The sequence below is a fragment of the Ciconia boyciana genome, chromosome 1, assembly GCF_034638445.1.
Source record: "Ciconia boyciana chromosome 1, ASM3463844v1, whole genome shotgun sequence".
In the NCBI taxonomy this organism is placed as follows: domain Eukaryota; kingdom Metazoa; phylum Chordata; class Aves; order Ciconiiformes; family Ciconiidae; genus Ciconia; species Ciconia boyciana.
In genome coordinates, this window is record NC_132934.1 from 202,184,474 (window position 1) to 202,201,462 (window position 16,989).

Below are 16,989 nucleotides of genomic sequence, written 5' to 3' on the forward strand. Positions count from 1 at the left end.
TTTCTCTCAGAACATATTATGACACTGAAAGGTAAAGAAATCCTTATCGTAGCTGTTGGGGCACTTAAACTCTGTTTTCATTTTGTATTCACAAAAGCCAAGTTTACTTTTTATTTCTGTTATGAAGTACTTTAAGAATAAAATTTAGGCCTCCCATCCCCAATTCTATAAGCAAACAAAAACGCACTAGGCCAGTTCTGAAGAGCATTTGCAAGTTATGACATCTTTGATAGTTTTTAGTTGGAAAACATTATGCCCTCCTTCCTTTGCATGGCATGTAAATATTAAATACTTAATGTAACAGAGTATTTTACAGTAGTGCCCCGCTCATAGCCAAAAAACCCAGCCCTTTGTCAGATGCTGTTTAATAAAGAAAACATCATGAAATTCTTTGGGGCGAATAATATCAGAGAGAGACATGCATAAGCTAAGTACAGCAGAGGATACCATCAGATGTATATATTACTATGTATAGCTCCAGTCTTTAAATAAATGTTTGATCATCTGCACCTGTGTCCTTGATTAAAATATTCTGAATAGCATAGGTAGGTTTAGGGAAAAAAAAAAAAAAAATTGGAAGAGATGCTTGAGTTCTTATATACTAACTGGAAGTATTTTGCAACCAAGCAGTATCACAGGGCAGACGTAGCCGCAAGGAAAGAGGACTGTGTGAATACTTCAACAAGATTCTAAAGAGAGATGCTTTGGATGCTGTAGACAAACCCTCCTGAAGTTCTGCATTTAAATAAGCCTCCTGCATTCTCCCAAAGGCTGTAACATATACTCATAAGTAGTCTGGTGGCTTTCTAGATTTAGCTCTGGACTACTGCCAGAAATCATGCTGCTAGATGAACAGATCAGTATGACATAGTTTTGAGGTCAAATATTTTCTGAAATGCTAGCTTTAGAAATGAGTATTTTCTACACTGTTTTAAGGCATAAAACAATTTTCACATCTGCATAGAAATGAAAACTTCATATAGACATTAGTAAATATTCCTGGGATTCAGAATACTGAGACTTAAAAAAAAATAATTAACCTGTGATTTCAGCTTTTTTTTTTTTTTTCAAATTCCCTACTTGAATTATGACATTTTAAAGACTTACCTAGTTTGGTTTATCATACAGGACCAACACAAGACTTCTGAATCACACTAACCTCTCAATTTATGACAGCAGAGTTAAAAAAAACTTATTTGAAAACTTTAAAAAGGCATGCAGAGCTAACATTCAATACTCACGGTGACATACTGGCTATAAAACCAGATGAAAAACTTGCAGAGATTTTGTTCATTGACCTATTGGTCCTGCACTAATAATCAGAATAAGAAAATTTTCTCCCTTCTTTTCAGAAAAACAGCTTTGTAAAGAGATGCTTCACTTTTTTTCCAGGCGGAAAAGGGGTAGTAGGGGTGGAATGAAGGGGGAGTGCTTGTAGCTGAACTATTCAAATAGAAAATAAGACACATGCAACATTTACCAGAGTTGGTCAACACAAGGAAAAGAAGTTGTAGGAAAAATAAAGAAAACAGAGCACAAAATATTATTTTCTTTCACATAAGATGAGAGCTATCCAGTTATTCAAATTAGGGTATTGTACATACAGATTTCAGAAGAGATATAAAAAAAATACTAACGAATGATGGTCATTTTTTGTGGGATAAAATTACCCACATGCGGTAATATTTTATCTACAAAACACTGCCACCATCTATTAAAACCAGTAATTTGATATATCTACAAACAAATCTATTTTTATGCAGTTGATGCTGAGTTCATCCTACACTATTCTTGAAGCTTCACTTACTTTCTGTTTCATTTCGTTTGATCATGCCTTGGCATTCAGCTAAAATAGTCTCTTTAAAAGATGTCACCAGGGCATTGACGCAGCACTCCATTAGCTGAAATATATTAAACACAGAATTAGCTCATTTAGCCAGCTGAACACCCAAGTCTGATCTGTCTCAAGTTTGCCATGACACAAAATCTAGCCTGTTCTCAAAAACTGTGCTCTACAACATAATTAATTCATTCACTGCTTCATAAAAGTATGTGTAGTTTGAATAAAATCTATACAGGAAACCATATTTCTTCAAAATGTGTAGGTTAGTAAATGTGGTAAACTCTCTTCCAAACCAGTAATGAGCTTAATATTTCTGTCGCCTCTTTTCTCTCAAGGGAGCCATCACTTTTGGAACACCAACTACCCTACTTAGTTTCCAAGTATACATCCAAGAGCTAAGAATAGTTCTCATTCCAGCATACCCTATTAGGACCAGGCTGGTTGGCTTGAACAAGACACTATGGCTAGATCTAGAACAGAAACTGCTCGTACGTGTCAGGACCATTTCTCTTTTGTCAGCCTCTTTATACGGGTTACAATTTATAGCTGTGCAAAATGAATGATTTACAACTTAACAAAAGACATAAAATACATTTTGATCCACTGCAGAAAATTCAGATTTAAAGGGTATTTATTTAAAATAACCTGTTTCCTGAACTAATTTCAACACGGACAATTATGAACTATTCATTGCAGTTAAATCTTCCTCTAGAATCTGAACTGTGTAAAATATTGCTCAAGGGAGGGACGGGGAAGGAAAAAAATAACAAAAAAAATCCTTTATATTAAATGGCCATATTTCAGCCTAAGAGGAAATCTAGAACAGTTTTAATGAAATTTCTATTGCTCTTTTTGATTCCAATGAACAATAACTCTTTCAGGTATTCTAAATGAGCACTGAGAAACCCTTGACCTACTAGATTGGCCAGCTTATTTTCAAACATCATTCTCATCCACTGTTAAGCATAGGGGAAAAAAAACCCCATACCTGACTCAAAATGAAATAAAAAAATCAACTTGAATAAAAACTTGCCCTTCAATCTGAACTTCTGATCTACATTTACTATTAAAACATCTCTAAAAATTGTAACTTGCCAGATTAGAAAGTAATACAGATTTTTACAAGAAAAAACATAATGGATTATTAAAAAACATAAAATCAACAGTTTCATATCAATCTACTGCTACCAAATAATACTGTAACACACAAAAATCAAAACAGAAATGTAATAATACTATATAAATATAAAATACATCTATTTTTCTACACATTATACTTACTGCTTCTACAGAGTTACATTCACGCCTTGTTTCTAAATATCGTAGTGCTCTTTTCTCTTCTTCTTTTAGTTTAGCATCTGCCTGTGCAAAAGTAGAACAGCAATCATTTTAAGTACTAACACTTTCAGAACAAAGTTACAGAATTTTTACTTACATATTTCATATAATTCTGTACACCGTTTTGTTGTAAATAAGAAGGAGCCTGTGTTCTATAAAATCTCTCTGTTGAATCCAAATAGGCCTTTTCAAAGTTATCCCGATATATCTGAAGTTTATCTTCAGGATTAGAACAAAGGTTAACTGCAAAGAGAAAGTCCAAACTTACTCTCAAGTCTTGGAAACTTATGTGGCTAATAATAAGCACATCTCTCTCATTAAAGTGAGTCTTGTATTAAAAGGCTGCATCGAACAATTTGAAGTATCCTATAAATGCACTCTGATCACTAAAGGTAACCAAAATTGTCCAGTCTTTGCTCCAAAAACATTTAGATTAACTACAGGGAACTGGAAGGAACTGCATACTTATCTCCAGCATTTTAGACATTCAAACATGGTAACCAGAAACACACATACAACTGCAAAATTGGAAAGAAAAAAAAAAAGAGAAAAGAAAAAAAGAAAAAAGCTAAACATAATGCCTAATAAAGTGAAAACTTCTCCACCTGACTGAGCAAATAGTTTTCCTTAGACACTGTTCTTAGAATCCCAATGTCTTCATTTTAGACCTTTTTTTTTTTTCCAATTTTTTTTTTCTGTTTTACAAGAATGGAATCAGTGAGCTTACTGCTACCCAGCAGTGCTTTGCACTATTTGGAAAAAAGTTTCCACCTTCCTCTCAACAGTTACAGAAGTCCTTAAATGGAATATGCTTTAAAAAAAAAAAAATTAGAATTGGACATCTATAAAGCCATCTGAAAGAGTATTAGCCACAAGTTTAATTCAACAGGCTGCAGAGCTTTAAAGAAGAGGCAGGCAATGGTGAAATGTCATAGAAGTTTCAGATACACCAATCTGTTTTGCAAAGAAGAAAAAGACTGAGAGTCTTGGATGCAGCCTGTTTAGCATTTCTTCTTCAAACTGTCTGAAGAATCAGAAACAGTACAGACACAAGGTTGTATCTGCAACCCTAAAACATCAAAAAGTAGTTTGCTCTTTGAGAACCCTGATTTTGGAGTAACTGATACATAGCTAAATCACTTGGAAGTTAAAGATTTTAAACAGAATTTAATTGGTATCACATATCAACAACAACAACAAAATCAATACCAAATGCTGAGATAATCATTCCAACCCTACCACCACAACTGTCAACTTTGTATGATGAAAATTCATTTACTAAAGTGAGGAGGCAACAGAGATCAGTCTGTGCAAGACATACCATATGATTCTCGAACTCCAATAACAAGCTGAGAGTCGAAAGCTTCTCCTAGTCTTTCGGCATGAACTAGCTTCATTGCACTATCCTGAAGTCTATTTTTTATATTTGAAAATATGGATTCATTCCACGTATCTAGCATGAGCTGTGTATCAGGAAGGAAAAAAAAAAATTCTGTCAGAAAGGTACACACAGACCTAAGTTTGTGCGAAAGAAATACAAGAGATCAGAAACAGAAATCAAGCAACTTATAATGTCATTTTCAGGTTACATACAGCAGTTCAGCTACCTCAGAACTTGATCTTGCTCTGAAGTTGTTATAGAAATATACTCAGCTTACATTCTAAGCTTACTGTATGTAACTGAACAGCTAAGGGAAGCAGTATTTGATTCAGGTATTAATTCCCTAATTCCGTATTATTTCTACAGTTCTGAGTAATCAGTCAAGTAACTTTTCCAGAAATGCAATGTGTCAGGAGTTGGAGTATCAGGGGGTACTTTTGAGACAAACATCCAAATATAGTTCACTATTTGGCAGGCTCAGTCTTAAACAAAACCAAAAACTCAATTAACACCACAGTTATGTAAAGAAAAAACCTAATAGTTTTGGATTTATCTAACATGAAAGTTCAATATGCAAGTAATGCATCTATAATTTATAAAAAAGCTCCAAACCTCATCTAAGCACTGCAAAGTTTTAAAATTAGTTATGGAGGCTCCTAACAAAATCCTCATCACTCAAAGGGTCCCTTCACATTCCATTGTGTGATTTTTTAAATTTTTTTATTTGGTGATAGCTGCTGCAAATGTATTGCATTACCTGATCACCAGATGCAATGTGCTGCAGCTGAGCAACATGAAAAGCTCACTGGCAGGCCAGGCAATACTTCTGTCCACCTAAGCTCCACCAGCTGTTCAGTAGTAAATACTCAAAGCATGCTCCATGTTTGTTAAAAATCTTAATTTGCTTTAGAATTCAAGTTACTGTGATAATTTTTTTTGCCTTTAGACACTGGATCTGGCTCTTTCTATATGCAACTGAATACCTAATAAAATTATGCCAAAGCTTAAAAGATAATTTTTGTTTTTTTCATTATAACTCATGCCATTTCGTTGCTTTAGAAGAAAGCTCAAACTTACAGTATCTTCAAACTTGAAAGTAACTGCTATGAATGTAATTTAAGCATCCCAATTGTCAGTCTACACTGGCAGCAGAAAGCAGGTTGGAATCATAAAATTTACCAATTCAAATTTTACCTCATGATTGTGAATAAGCTTACTAAAAACAAGCTTAGGATGACTTGACACAGTTGTATGGCAAAGTTAATAGTAAAGATTAGATGGTCTTATTTCATTCTTGCTTTGTAAGTTTTAGATTTTAACACAGCAAGCACCTAATAAAAGTCAGATATCCTTTCAAGAGAGTTAAGTTTACCATCCTTTATTCTTAACTCCTCCATAACTGTGTCTCAATTTCAGCTAAATTTCCATTTCTGACACTGAAGTCATATGTGTTGGAAGGGAACTATTGTTCAGAACATTGGAACATTCTTAGAAGCAAAGCTTTATTTGATTATGCTTCCTCAATTACTTTTTTCATTACTTTAACATTACTGATATGCACGTTATGGTTGCACCGTACAATTATAGAATTGGTTTACAAGAGCTGAAACGAGTAAAAAATGGAGAAGAAAACAGTGAGATAATGTCAAGCAACCTGGCAGGCATATTAACAGCTTTGTCACAGTCAAACTGCTTTTAGACATTATGGATAAGGAAGTTTTATGGAGATATTCGAAGGGAAACACACATATCATTTTGGGTGACTATACGAAGAACTTCTCAAGCATGGGAAAAGTTTTCACAAGGCACTTTTTCGAAAACTACAGAGAATGATGCCAGAAACAGGAAGTGACCTTCAGCAGTGAATATGAAATAGTAAGATAGGTTGAGGACTCTGGGCTTTGATGCCCAAATCATGAGATAGTCCTAACTGGACTGCATATGAGAGATAAGACATATCTCCATCAGAACAAAAACTGAACTGTTAGCCACCAGTTCTTTCTCCCAGTTTCTCCTCACTACTTTCTCTGCTCCACCTTGTTTTTTCTTTAATTTCTTAGTTCTCCTGCCTTCTGCGTACAGCAGAGCTAAGAGTTCAGCCAGATCTTGGAAAGCCTCATAAGATCACATGCTTTCTCCAACACACAACGAAAACAAAAAAAGGTAACTCGAGGTGGTGATTCCTCTCTTTGCTGCTGTTCTCTCTTCCTTTTCTTCAAGAGGTATAGAGGATCAGATGTCAAAATAGGAGGGTGAAGAAAAAAACCTTGCCCAAAGTAATGTATTTGAACCATTTTGTTGTTCCCATCCTGGAGATAGGGGGACAGTTAAAATGATCTTCAGTACCAAATGAAAGACTGCTAAAGAAATTTCATTTCCCTACAGATACTTTCTGCAATGAAAAGGGATAATGAATGACATTAAACTAAAGGACTTAACACTTTACAACTGATACGATCTGTTTTTCTTATAATAAAAGACTAAAGCAATTTCAAGGACCATTATTCATGGGACTCAGAACACTGAGCACTCCATACTCAAAACCCTAGACTTTCTTTAGGTGTTTGATATGAAATAGTAAAAAGATCCTATTCACAAGATTCTACATGTCCAATCTTTTCATTGATATGACTGACAGTTTGGAGGAAAAAGGGGAAATTAGGAGATTAATAGCCATATTTAACTTGAGATTACAGTATTTATTGGTCATTTATAAAATGCAGACATGTGCCCCAGTTAAGATCTTGGCCTAGGGAAATAAACTAGTAGAAAAACTACTCACTTATATACACAAGTACACTTGCTACTCGCAAGTATAGAAACAGTAGGTGAATTTACAACTGCCTCCCACCCCAGGCTTCAAGTCATAACTAAAAAAACCCCAACCAAACAACAACAAAAAAACCCCAAACAAACCCAAAGCCCAACAAAGAAGTGCTTTAATCACCTGAACAAACCTGTTTATAGCCAAAGCAAAACTGGACAAACAGAGTGAAATTATTGTGGAGGGGGAAAAAAAAAAAAAGTTGCAGGGTTGTTCTGACCCTCACACTGAAGCAAAGTGATGCGTCGTATTACATGATTGGTGCAATTTCATCTTCAGCTACAGAATCCCTTCTGTACTATTACTGTAGGCAGAACAGTGTGCAACAAAACTCTTAATACCTATCACTTACCTTTCTAACAATACTGTCTTCTACATTAGACTTCTTGTTGCTGCCCTGCTTGCCCATTAAAGTAATCTCTAATTGACAAAATGGCTTGGGCAAAATATCACACTGTGTGAAGAACTTGCGCCACTCCACTATATATGCTTTTAGTAAAGCTGTATCATCTTGATGACTCAGCACTCTCTGGAGGAGGGAGGGAGAAGAGGAGGTAATTTATAAACAATTTTCTGCACAAAATATGGACTGACTTTGCTTATACTGAAAATAACTCCCCATATAAAATTCATATATACAGATATATCAGAATAAGAAAGTCTACATATTTAAGTGCCATTTAGTTTAGGGAGTAGTTATCAATCCATGGCATATGGACCATTTTTAAAGGGTAAAGGAAGGTAATAGCAAACAAGTAGTCAGTATGTTTAAATTTTCCAAATTAACAATTTTTTTTTCTTTTAAGCCATCTGCAAGTCAAGAAGATTAAAATCTTTGGTCCAAAGGCATGTACTGGTACAGCCTTAACTAAAAAAAAACCAAAAAACAAAAAACAAACAAACCTGTAAAGACTATGTTATATTCTATACAGTAAGCAGTTTAATTCAATGGCATCTGCTAACCTTTCATTAGACCCAGACAGCTAGTTAATGTGTATATTTTATTAATGCTTGGAAACTACAACTACATTGTACAATGGCTATCATAGTGCCTCAAAAGACGCCCCTCAAACAACAGCCAATGCAGACCATGTCAAAGGCCCCAGTTCAGCATAGCATTTAAGCATGTAAGCAAGCAAGCTGATGGTACTTAAAAATCCACATTTATATGCCTGGTTATACAAAGGCCTATATACGCAACTATTTTCCATTAAACAAAGCCTTAGTGGTGTAAATCTCTTCACTAAAGAATGATTTTATAGACTTTCATTTTCTTCTTTCCAAACCTTTGTCATGGGATTTTTCTTTTTTTTTTTTAATCTGACAACAACCCCCCCTTTTAAACCCCTTATTACATAAAACATCTTTTGCTATACATTTTACAAAGACAAAAATTTCCTTTGAATCTACTGATTATTTCAGTCGTTTAGAGGGAAGCCCATAAAACCGGACAGCTAAGCTTGCTGAGTCAATAGCACGGATATTTCTAGTATGCCATACATATGGCTTATTTTAGAGCCATCCATGAACATGTCAGCATAACACTGAAGCTAGACAAACAAAATGTTTTTTCAGACAGTAATTTCTTCTAGAAAATTTTGCCTCAAGAAGTTTTCAAGTAGAAGAAGATTCCCTAAGTACTGTTGGATAAACAAAAATAATGCTGTGTTTTGGGGTTTTTTTAATATAATACAAAAATCATTGCCCACCCCAGTTTCAAGGACTATGAGAAAACAATGAGCCAAGGCAAATGCTCAAGGTTAAGTCTTCTCTTTGTCAATAGAAGTTCATATGGTAATTATGATCTCCAGAACATCACAGAATTTCAAACAAAAAAGCAATCCATTTAGATCCAATGAAAGTCAGAACTAGTTGGTTATTTTCCTAACTATATGAATAGAAGTTATGAAACGTTAAGAACTTACTGCTTGTGCCTGTTTAATAAAATCAAGGATGTCTTCCTTCAGAGCCTGATGGATTTTTGCTGGACCTTTATCATCCCACAAGCAAACTGCATGTACATCTCTAGAAAACAATTTATCCATCCTTTAGTAACAGCTGCTCAAAGTTTAATGCTGTAATGTATGAGGCTTAAACAGTCATAATTTAAGTACATCAAAGAAATTAATACACTTTTTATCTATCATTGTCAAACAATATACGGCTAGATCCCAGTGACACATGCAAGAAAACATGCTTGGAGAAGAGACTGAAGCTGTAAGAAAGTCTCGGAAGCAAGTAATAGCAACCTATCAAGGAAAAGGCTATAGTCAAGAAGGAGATGTAGAAGTCAATTCTGTTTTCAGTACCTATTCAATAATCCTTATTGCATTAAGGACAATTTTTAAAGCTTTTCTTTGACAAAGACAGAAATCACTTGCCAGTAGAAGTATTACTACTCAGACCATGTTATTCTAAAATACTCTCATTAACATGCAGCCTTCACTCACAGTTTCACAATCCAAGCACTACAACATCCTTGCACTACAAAGGAAACAGCTCACATTTCTCACAAGGAAGGTCTGAGGAGCATCAGCTAATTTAAAAGACATTTTAATTCGTTTAATAAGATCACTTAAACGTTTCATGACAGTGGTAGCACTTTAAAGTGAAACCCTACTGCAGAAAAGCTACCGAACAGCATCGCAAAGCAAAATTGTATTAATGAGTTTTAATCAACATTCAAATGAATTCCTGTTTTTCCTAGCTGACAGACCAGCAAGTGTAACTTAATTCCTATTTTCTTTCCGTATTAAAGACTAAATAAAGCAAGTTACACTCCTAACCGTACATCATATATAATGTAGCCTAGCAAGCCTTTTTTTGACTCATTACCTTCCTCTGGTTCTTCTTCCTCCTTTCAATAATAAGGCCACATCTTTGCAGGAAAGCAACTATATAATCTAAAGGTACGACTTTGTTCTTATTAAATCAATACAGTTATTTCAATACAAAAGCATCTTTTTTAGTTTAACTGAAAAGACAAAACTTACGAGGTAAAAAGTTCCTTTGACACAGATCAAAGGTGCTGGCCCAGGATTTACAGAGGTCTACGTAACCTGTGAGAGTTATGCAACTTTCACATGCAAAAAAGGTGTTACTGTATTTAAAATGTCACTGTTTCCTGACAGCAGTGAAAAAAGCAATACTGGATAATTATACTCAAAGGGCAAGTAGAAGACACCTACAGATTCTAAATTTTTATTAAAAAGCTTAACAAAGAGCACTGTCCAAAAATACAAACCTAGGAGAATAGGATACTTCCCTCAATATCCTCAATTTAGCCATAAAGTTACTTAAGTTCTATTCAATAATTCAGCTACAAGAAAAATAATACATGGAAAATTTCAATACCAATACAGAATTATTGAACTAGTTATTAAAAATGAAAGCAATGACTCAGAAGTGAATTTGTAGCTTAACTACACCATGTTTCTGGCAACTACTATAGCCGTGACATCATAAGATATTAAAACTCATTACATGATAAACTACCTTTCCTTTCTGTTGGCAGAAAAGTGTGACAGGTGCAGTAAGATGGGTGTAAAAAGAATCACTGCACCGTCCTCATCTAAAAGAGCAATAAAGATACAGACCGCAACAAGACTGTATTTAAATAAAAAACACTTTCGTGACAGATTTTAAAAAGCAGAAGGAGAGACTGCAGATTTAAGCTACAACTGTATTTGAGGGAAAATAACTATGTTGAGACAAAGATTATTTTAGGTATACTTTCAATATATATGTTGTAACTCCCTTCCATATTATGTTGGCAAAGGTCACACGATACATTTTAAGAAAACCTAACAGGAAGCAACTTCTGTTTTTTTGGGAGAAGGAAAATGGCAGGGTTTTTAGAAAGTACAATAATGCAAACACTGTCTGAAAAACATTATATCTATTATTCTTAGGGTATAAAACTATTCAAATTATACCAGTTAAACTGCATTACCCTGTTACTTCAGTAGCATTCTTAAGCCATTTTAGAAGAAAGCCATTCAAATCAGAATAATGTAACATTCAACAAACTGCCTTTAAATGAACTTACTGCCAAAGCAGTAAACAACATTTTCTCTTTAATTCTAACAAGAGCTTTGTGGGCAGGTACAAAACTTGTTTACTATGATCAGCTGAAGTCAAAAGCTCTGCTGTTCTTTCTCCATCCTATTTGCAAAGATCTGAATCTCAGCAAAACTCTACTTTTGCACATTTACAGTGATGTAGGCACACTTACCACTTAATAAAACTTCAACTAATACTTTTGTTCTGTGTGTTCTCACATAGTCCGTGTCATACATGACTTCTGTATCAGAAGTAGTACCATAACTGTATGCCCATTATGCAAAAGGATGTAAGATACTAAAAAATTACTTACGAAAACAGATCAAACCATTGCTGTTTTGTGACAGACTCCTGACGAAGAAGTTTCAGAACGATAGGGCGCATGAAATCCCATTTGTCTTCAAACTGAAGTGAACCTTTATTCTAAAAGGAACAAAAAAATTATTGTTAATAAAAGTTTCTTATTTAAAGTTATCTTTAAGGATTGCAGTTTCTATGGTTAATGTAAAAGTATCTTCTTCTCAGAGTTGTCTCATAAGCTAGTATTTGAGCTACAACACCATAGCTGAACAACACTTTTCACAGTAAGTATTATTTTTAAAAGTGACAGAGCTATTATTTGTTTCTTAGAGAAGCAGTTTGCAAACTTCTTCCTTTATTCACTACATTAGCTACAACGTAACAAGTTCTAGCAAGCGTTCTTCATCTGTTAATGGAGTTGGACAACATGAATGATAGTGGGTCAGCTTCGCCACTCCAGCCAAGATACGTGCAATGAAAGTCATGAGGCAGAGTTGCAAACCCGTCTTGAATAAATTACCATTACCAAAATGGCAGCAAAGAATCAGGAATAGTACCTGTGGATGCTGCCACGTACCTTTTTTCTCCACTGTGCATTTGGCATCAGCAGCAAAGAGGGAGGAAGGAAGCAGAGTAACGTAGGAGCTGTTGTATCACAGACTCCCTTCCTGTGGGTTAACTGGCCATAGGCAGTTTGACGGCCAAGACTACAGTTGGTGCAGATAAAAATGATTTACACCACGCTGAAAAATCTAACCCAAGGTGAATTTTTTCAAACTTACGATACAAATTAAGAGGAAAGCTAAAGAAATGAAGTGCTCCCATATCATTCTGATTATTCTGAAAAATCTCACTGTAGTATACGGGCTGACTTCCATTATTAAAAAAATAGTAACTCTAAGGGAAACATAACGTTCTATTGCATATGTTGTAATCCTGTTTGCTTACAGCTCCACATTTGAAAAATAAAAACCTGCAACTAAAAAAAAAGTTGACTGAGAGTTCTGTGGCAGAAAGACTACTGGTTATCTGCCGTGTCATGCTCCAATGCACTGTTTACTTTTGAACAGATCATTGTCTTGGCTAGCAATACTACCTTTGACACAATTCACTTCAAATACAGCAAATAATACAGTCTAACTACTTGAAATTCTGACAAGTGCACTGTTCTGCCACTAACACCTCTTCAGACAAACAAACACAAGCAGCACACCACGTTCTCTCAACCATCTCCTCCTGATTAATTTCTACATGGAAATTTACAATTAAATTTGTTATTTAATATTCAGCATAAGCACAGTTTGGAAACTGTATCCCCTGCTGCTCTTAAGTGCAAAGATGTCTCATCTTCAAGTTATAAAGATGCAACAGGCACCACAGTAACTATTTTTACAGCAACAGCACCTGGAGGCCTCATAGCATTATCAAACCACTGCGGTGGGTACTGAATATGGGTTTCACGGAAGCAGCCCCTGTTCAATAAAGTCTAGAATTCTTTCAACATAAAAAAAAAAAATTAGAAAAAGAAATTGTTTTCCAATTCAGAGAGGCAGTTTCACCTGTTCTCTTCCACTGTAAAGAAAAAAATAAAGAAAAAATAATTTGAATGCATCATCTTTGAAAATCATCAACTACATGCTTCCCCCACATAGAGCTAGCTTTACAATTATTCCCTAAACTTTGATGAATTGCTCTAATCTTTCCTACTCCTGTGAAAATTATTAGTTTCTACTTGCAGATATTTCTGTCCCCAGTCCATCTTTGCAGGGTAATGAACTTGAAAGACCAGCTGCTGAACAGTTAGAAGTTTCAGAAAAGGCATTATAAAAATAAGTAAAACCAACTTCCTCAAAAGTTTTCCTTTGGAGTGAAACTTCAGAGTAGATCACATAAGTTTTCTGGAAGAGGTAAAAAGCCTGTTCTGCAATTCTGGAGAAGTGCAATTCAGCCCTTTGCTGAAAACAGCTGAAGATAAAACACAAATGCTCTATATTTGTGAATAAGACTAGTTTCACTGGAAAACATGCGGGGGGGGGGGGGGGGGTGTTGCAAACACTAGTGTTTATATGATTTAGATTGTGATTACCTAGTTCATGCTAAGAAGCACACATAAAAATCCATTTCAGTTGTAAAAACTGCATGTCCACTTCTAACGAACATGTACCTACTTAAAAAGAATTCCCCAAATAAAGCTTGGCAGAAAATGCCATTAGGGAAGTTTAGAACTTTGTTTCTTATACATAGGAGTAAAACTTTTTTCTTTTTTCTTTTTTTTTTAACACTTCCTCCTTTATTCCTAAATTAAGCAGAAGAGGAAATAAAATGAATGGATTAAAAATCCCACTCAACTAAACTATTCTTTAATTTCAATAAAAAATTCAACATCATCTAGATAGATTCAGGCATCCATGACCATTGATCTTACGCTCTTGTACTGAAATTACAAGAAGAAAGGGTGCATAATACCACCTACTGTGTGTCATTCACATTCATTAATTTTACCCCTGTTAGAACATGAGAAAACCAAATTTTATAGTAGAAAAGGAGGTCAAACAGTAGTAATTCTTAGTTGTTACCAAAGTCACGCATACACCAGTGACCCAGACAATACGAGGAACCCACTTCCCACTTTGTTGAGCCACCCACAAACCTATGCAATTTCTGAGCGATATTTCCTGCGTAACTTTTCTTTCTGAGCTTGTTGCCTCAAACCACAGCTCCCAAGGGAAGGTAAGTAGGAAGGTAACTCACATCTTTGACAAAATAAAATTATTCCACTTATCAAATCTTCTCTGAAAACATGGATTATGATTAATAGCCATACCCTGTCCAAGTAACCATTCTAGGAGTTTAAAATTTAATGCTTTGAAAAATAACTCCACTTATGAAATATTTTGTTTCAAAAGTCACTTCACTAAATTTGTCCAGAGATTTAAAGTCCCATTTTAACACTAAACTTCACTTGAAATACATGCTACTTCACACACTATAGTGAAATATATACTACAACTTTACTCTTCAAACTTACTTTTTCCTGTTCTTCACTTCTATACATAAGCACCTAAACACAATATTTTTAAGAGAGCAGGTAAAAAATCTCCCAGACTCTGTTAGTGGATGTCATGTAGAATTAGTACAACGATGCAAGTGGAATGGTTCCACTAGCCAGTTTTCCTGATTTGGGTATTATCACATAACACAAAATTCCTCTCCTTAACTGTAAGCAAGTTTAAGAAAAGCGCAGCAGGAGCAGGCACAGAATATAGTGCAAGAGCCTAAATAAATGTGGAATATAACAAGGCAGGGCAATGTAACAAGACCTCCGTGCTACTGTCCCTCTGAACCTTGAAATGTCTATCTGGACATTCCGCTCTCTTTACTGTGTACTTTATATATTTCAGGTCACATACAAATTCAGCCCTGATCTCTGACAGATGCTCTAAACAGTACTGTAAAAAAACCAACATCCTCTACATCTTATTGTATGTACATCCTATCTACATGAGTAACATCTTCATCTTTACTACTTCACCATTATCAGACACTATATATATTAAGGCTTGTTCACAGAGGGATGAAGTATGAAACATGAGGTCCTAGACTGAAATAAGCATGAAAATTCACTGTATGATCAATCTCTGCTACCAGCAGCTCTAAAAAAATCAGTGTAATTATTTTAGCGAAGTTACTACACAAAGCAGGAAAGCAGCCACAAGGAAAACTTTGATAGGTAACTAACTAGTGTGCAACATTCCCTAGCTTCTTAAGGATATCCTAATTGGAAATAGCCAGGAAGAAAGAGACAAACTTAAAATACAGATCTGGAAATATGTACTTTAAGTTGAAGAATTCAAAAATTTCAGATATGTTTCCAGTTGTCAGTGACAGAGGCATGAGATAAAAAAAAACAGTTGAAACCAATGCAAAGGTAAATAATGGTTCTCATTTCACTTAAGTCTACAGAAAATCTGCTGCCTTCTTTGCTTCTTCCCTCCTAACATCGGGCTCAAGTTGCAATTCATCTTGCACGGACCAACTCTTGCATTTGCTGGCAGCTCCAGTAAAGCTCTACAGAAGTATCAAGATCTGCTAGCATGGATACAGCTACAGGTTTTCTTTGTGCTGCAATAAGCTGAGGTGCTTTCTGTTCCAGAAACTGCAGAAAAACTCGTGTATCTTCATGTCATGTGAGTGAATTGGTTTAGACTAGCGTGTCACTGGAAAGGGAACAGGTTGCAAGTCCAACACACCCCCTGAAACAAAGCACCCCACTTCAAAAGTGACAGTCACATGTACATTGAGATAAAAAACTCTAGGGGACTCACCTAGTAATAGCTCAGTCATCTACAGGAAAGCCACGACCTCAACATGGGAGAGCAGTTCTGCTACAGGTAGGGTACGCACCAGCTTACCACGTAACAGCTATCTCTTAGTAAGTACTTCAATATTTTCATCATGCTACAATGTGTTGTATCTCACCAGGATTCAACATACGATTTGTCATTCTAATTTTGCATTTAAAGAAGGCTCTCTGAGAATATGCTTCTCACTAAAAAAATAATTTACAATTAGGAAAATTATGCACTAGTGGAGTTTAAACGATGCCCTTTAAAATTGTGACAGCCAGTCAAGATTTGGATTCAGCTAGTATCCGTTACTAGAATAAGAAAAGAATATTTCACTTCATTTTCTCAACTATGTAGAAAGTCGAATGAGGATGGGGAAAACCAAAGAAAACTCTTAGTTCCTGTTTATCCTAGCAAAAACAAGACCTGCCTAAACCCAACTTAGATTTGCTTATGCAGGCTTACTTGGAAAAGATATGGAAAAACCTTACAGATTTTAACACCTCTCCTTTCCTACCCAGGGCTTTTTACTATGCTGAGACATTGCCTTTTTTTTTTTCTCTAAACATTAAAGCAGAAGTACGTTTCACAGACTCCAACAGCACGAGGCACTGCCAGTCAGCACCAACCTGGAATCAAGAGTTTGCTTCTCTGAGAGCACTCTGATGAGCAGAACTGAGGAACAAAAGACCTTATCTAGTTCCAATTCTTGCATTGGTGTATTGTGTCATTATAAACAAAGTGAAATCACTGAATAATCTTTCCTTTTGTAATGCAGGACTCATACTTCATACTTGTCTTTAGAAAACTCACTAATCAGTAAGTTAGAGTGCTTAAAAACACTCTAAGTCACCAGAAAGGCCTATTTTAGAATAGGTATCTCTGTAGCATTTTT

General features: G+C 35.3%; 1 protein-coding gene across 3 annotated transcripts in view; it reads right to left on the reverse strand.

Moving 5' to 3' along the window:
- Positions 1-16,989, reverse strand: part of CUL5 (cullin 5) — a 34,899-nt gene that overhangs the window by 15,889 nt on the left and 2,021 nt on the right. For all 3 annotated transcript variants that reach the window (XR_012040479.1, XM_072850600.1, XM_072850599.1), the window contains exons 2-8: positions 11,762-11,871; positions 9,312-9,411; positions 7,739-7,915; positions 4,503-4,644; positions 3,279-3,424; positions 3,125-3,205; positions 1,808-1,901 (exon numbers count right to left, since the gene is read on the reverse strand). Coding sequence is in view for 2 of the 3 variants with exons in the window: in XM_072850600.1 (XP_072706701.1) it covers positions 1,808-1,901; positions 3,125-3,205; positions 3,279-3,424; positions 4,503-4,644; positions 7,739-7,915; positions 9,312-9,411; positions 11,762-11,871 (850 nt within the window). In the remaining variant the exon portion in view is untranslated. The remainder of the gene's footprint in view (positions 1-1,807; positions 1,902-3,124; positions 3,206-3,278; positions 3,425-4,502; positions 4,645-7,738; positions 7,916-9,311; positions 9,412-11,761; positions 11,872-16,989) is intronic.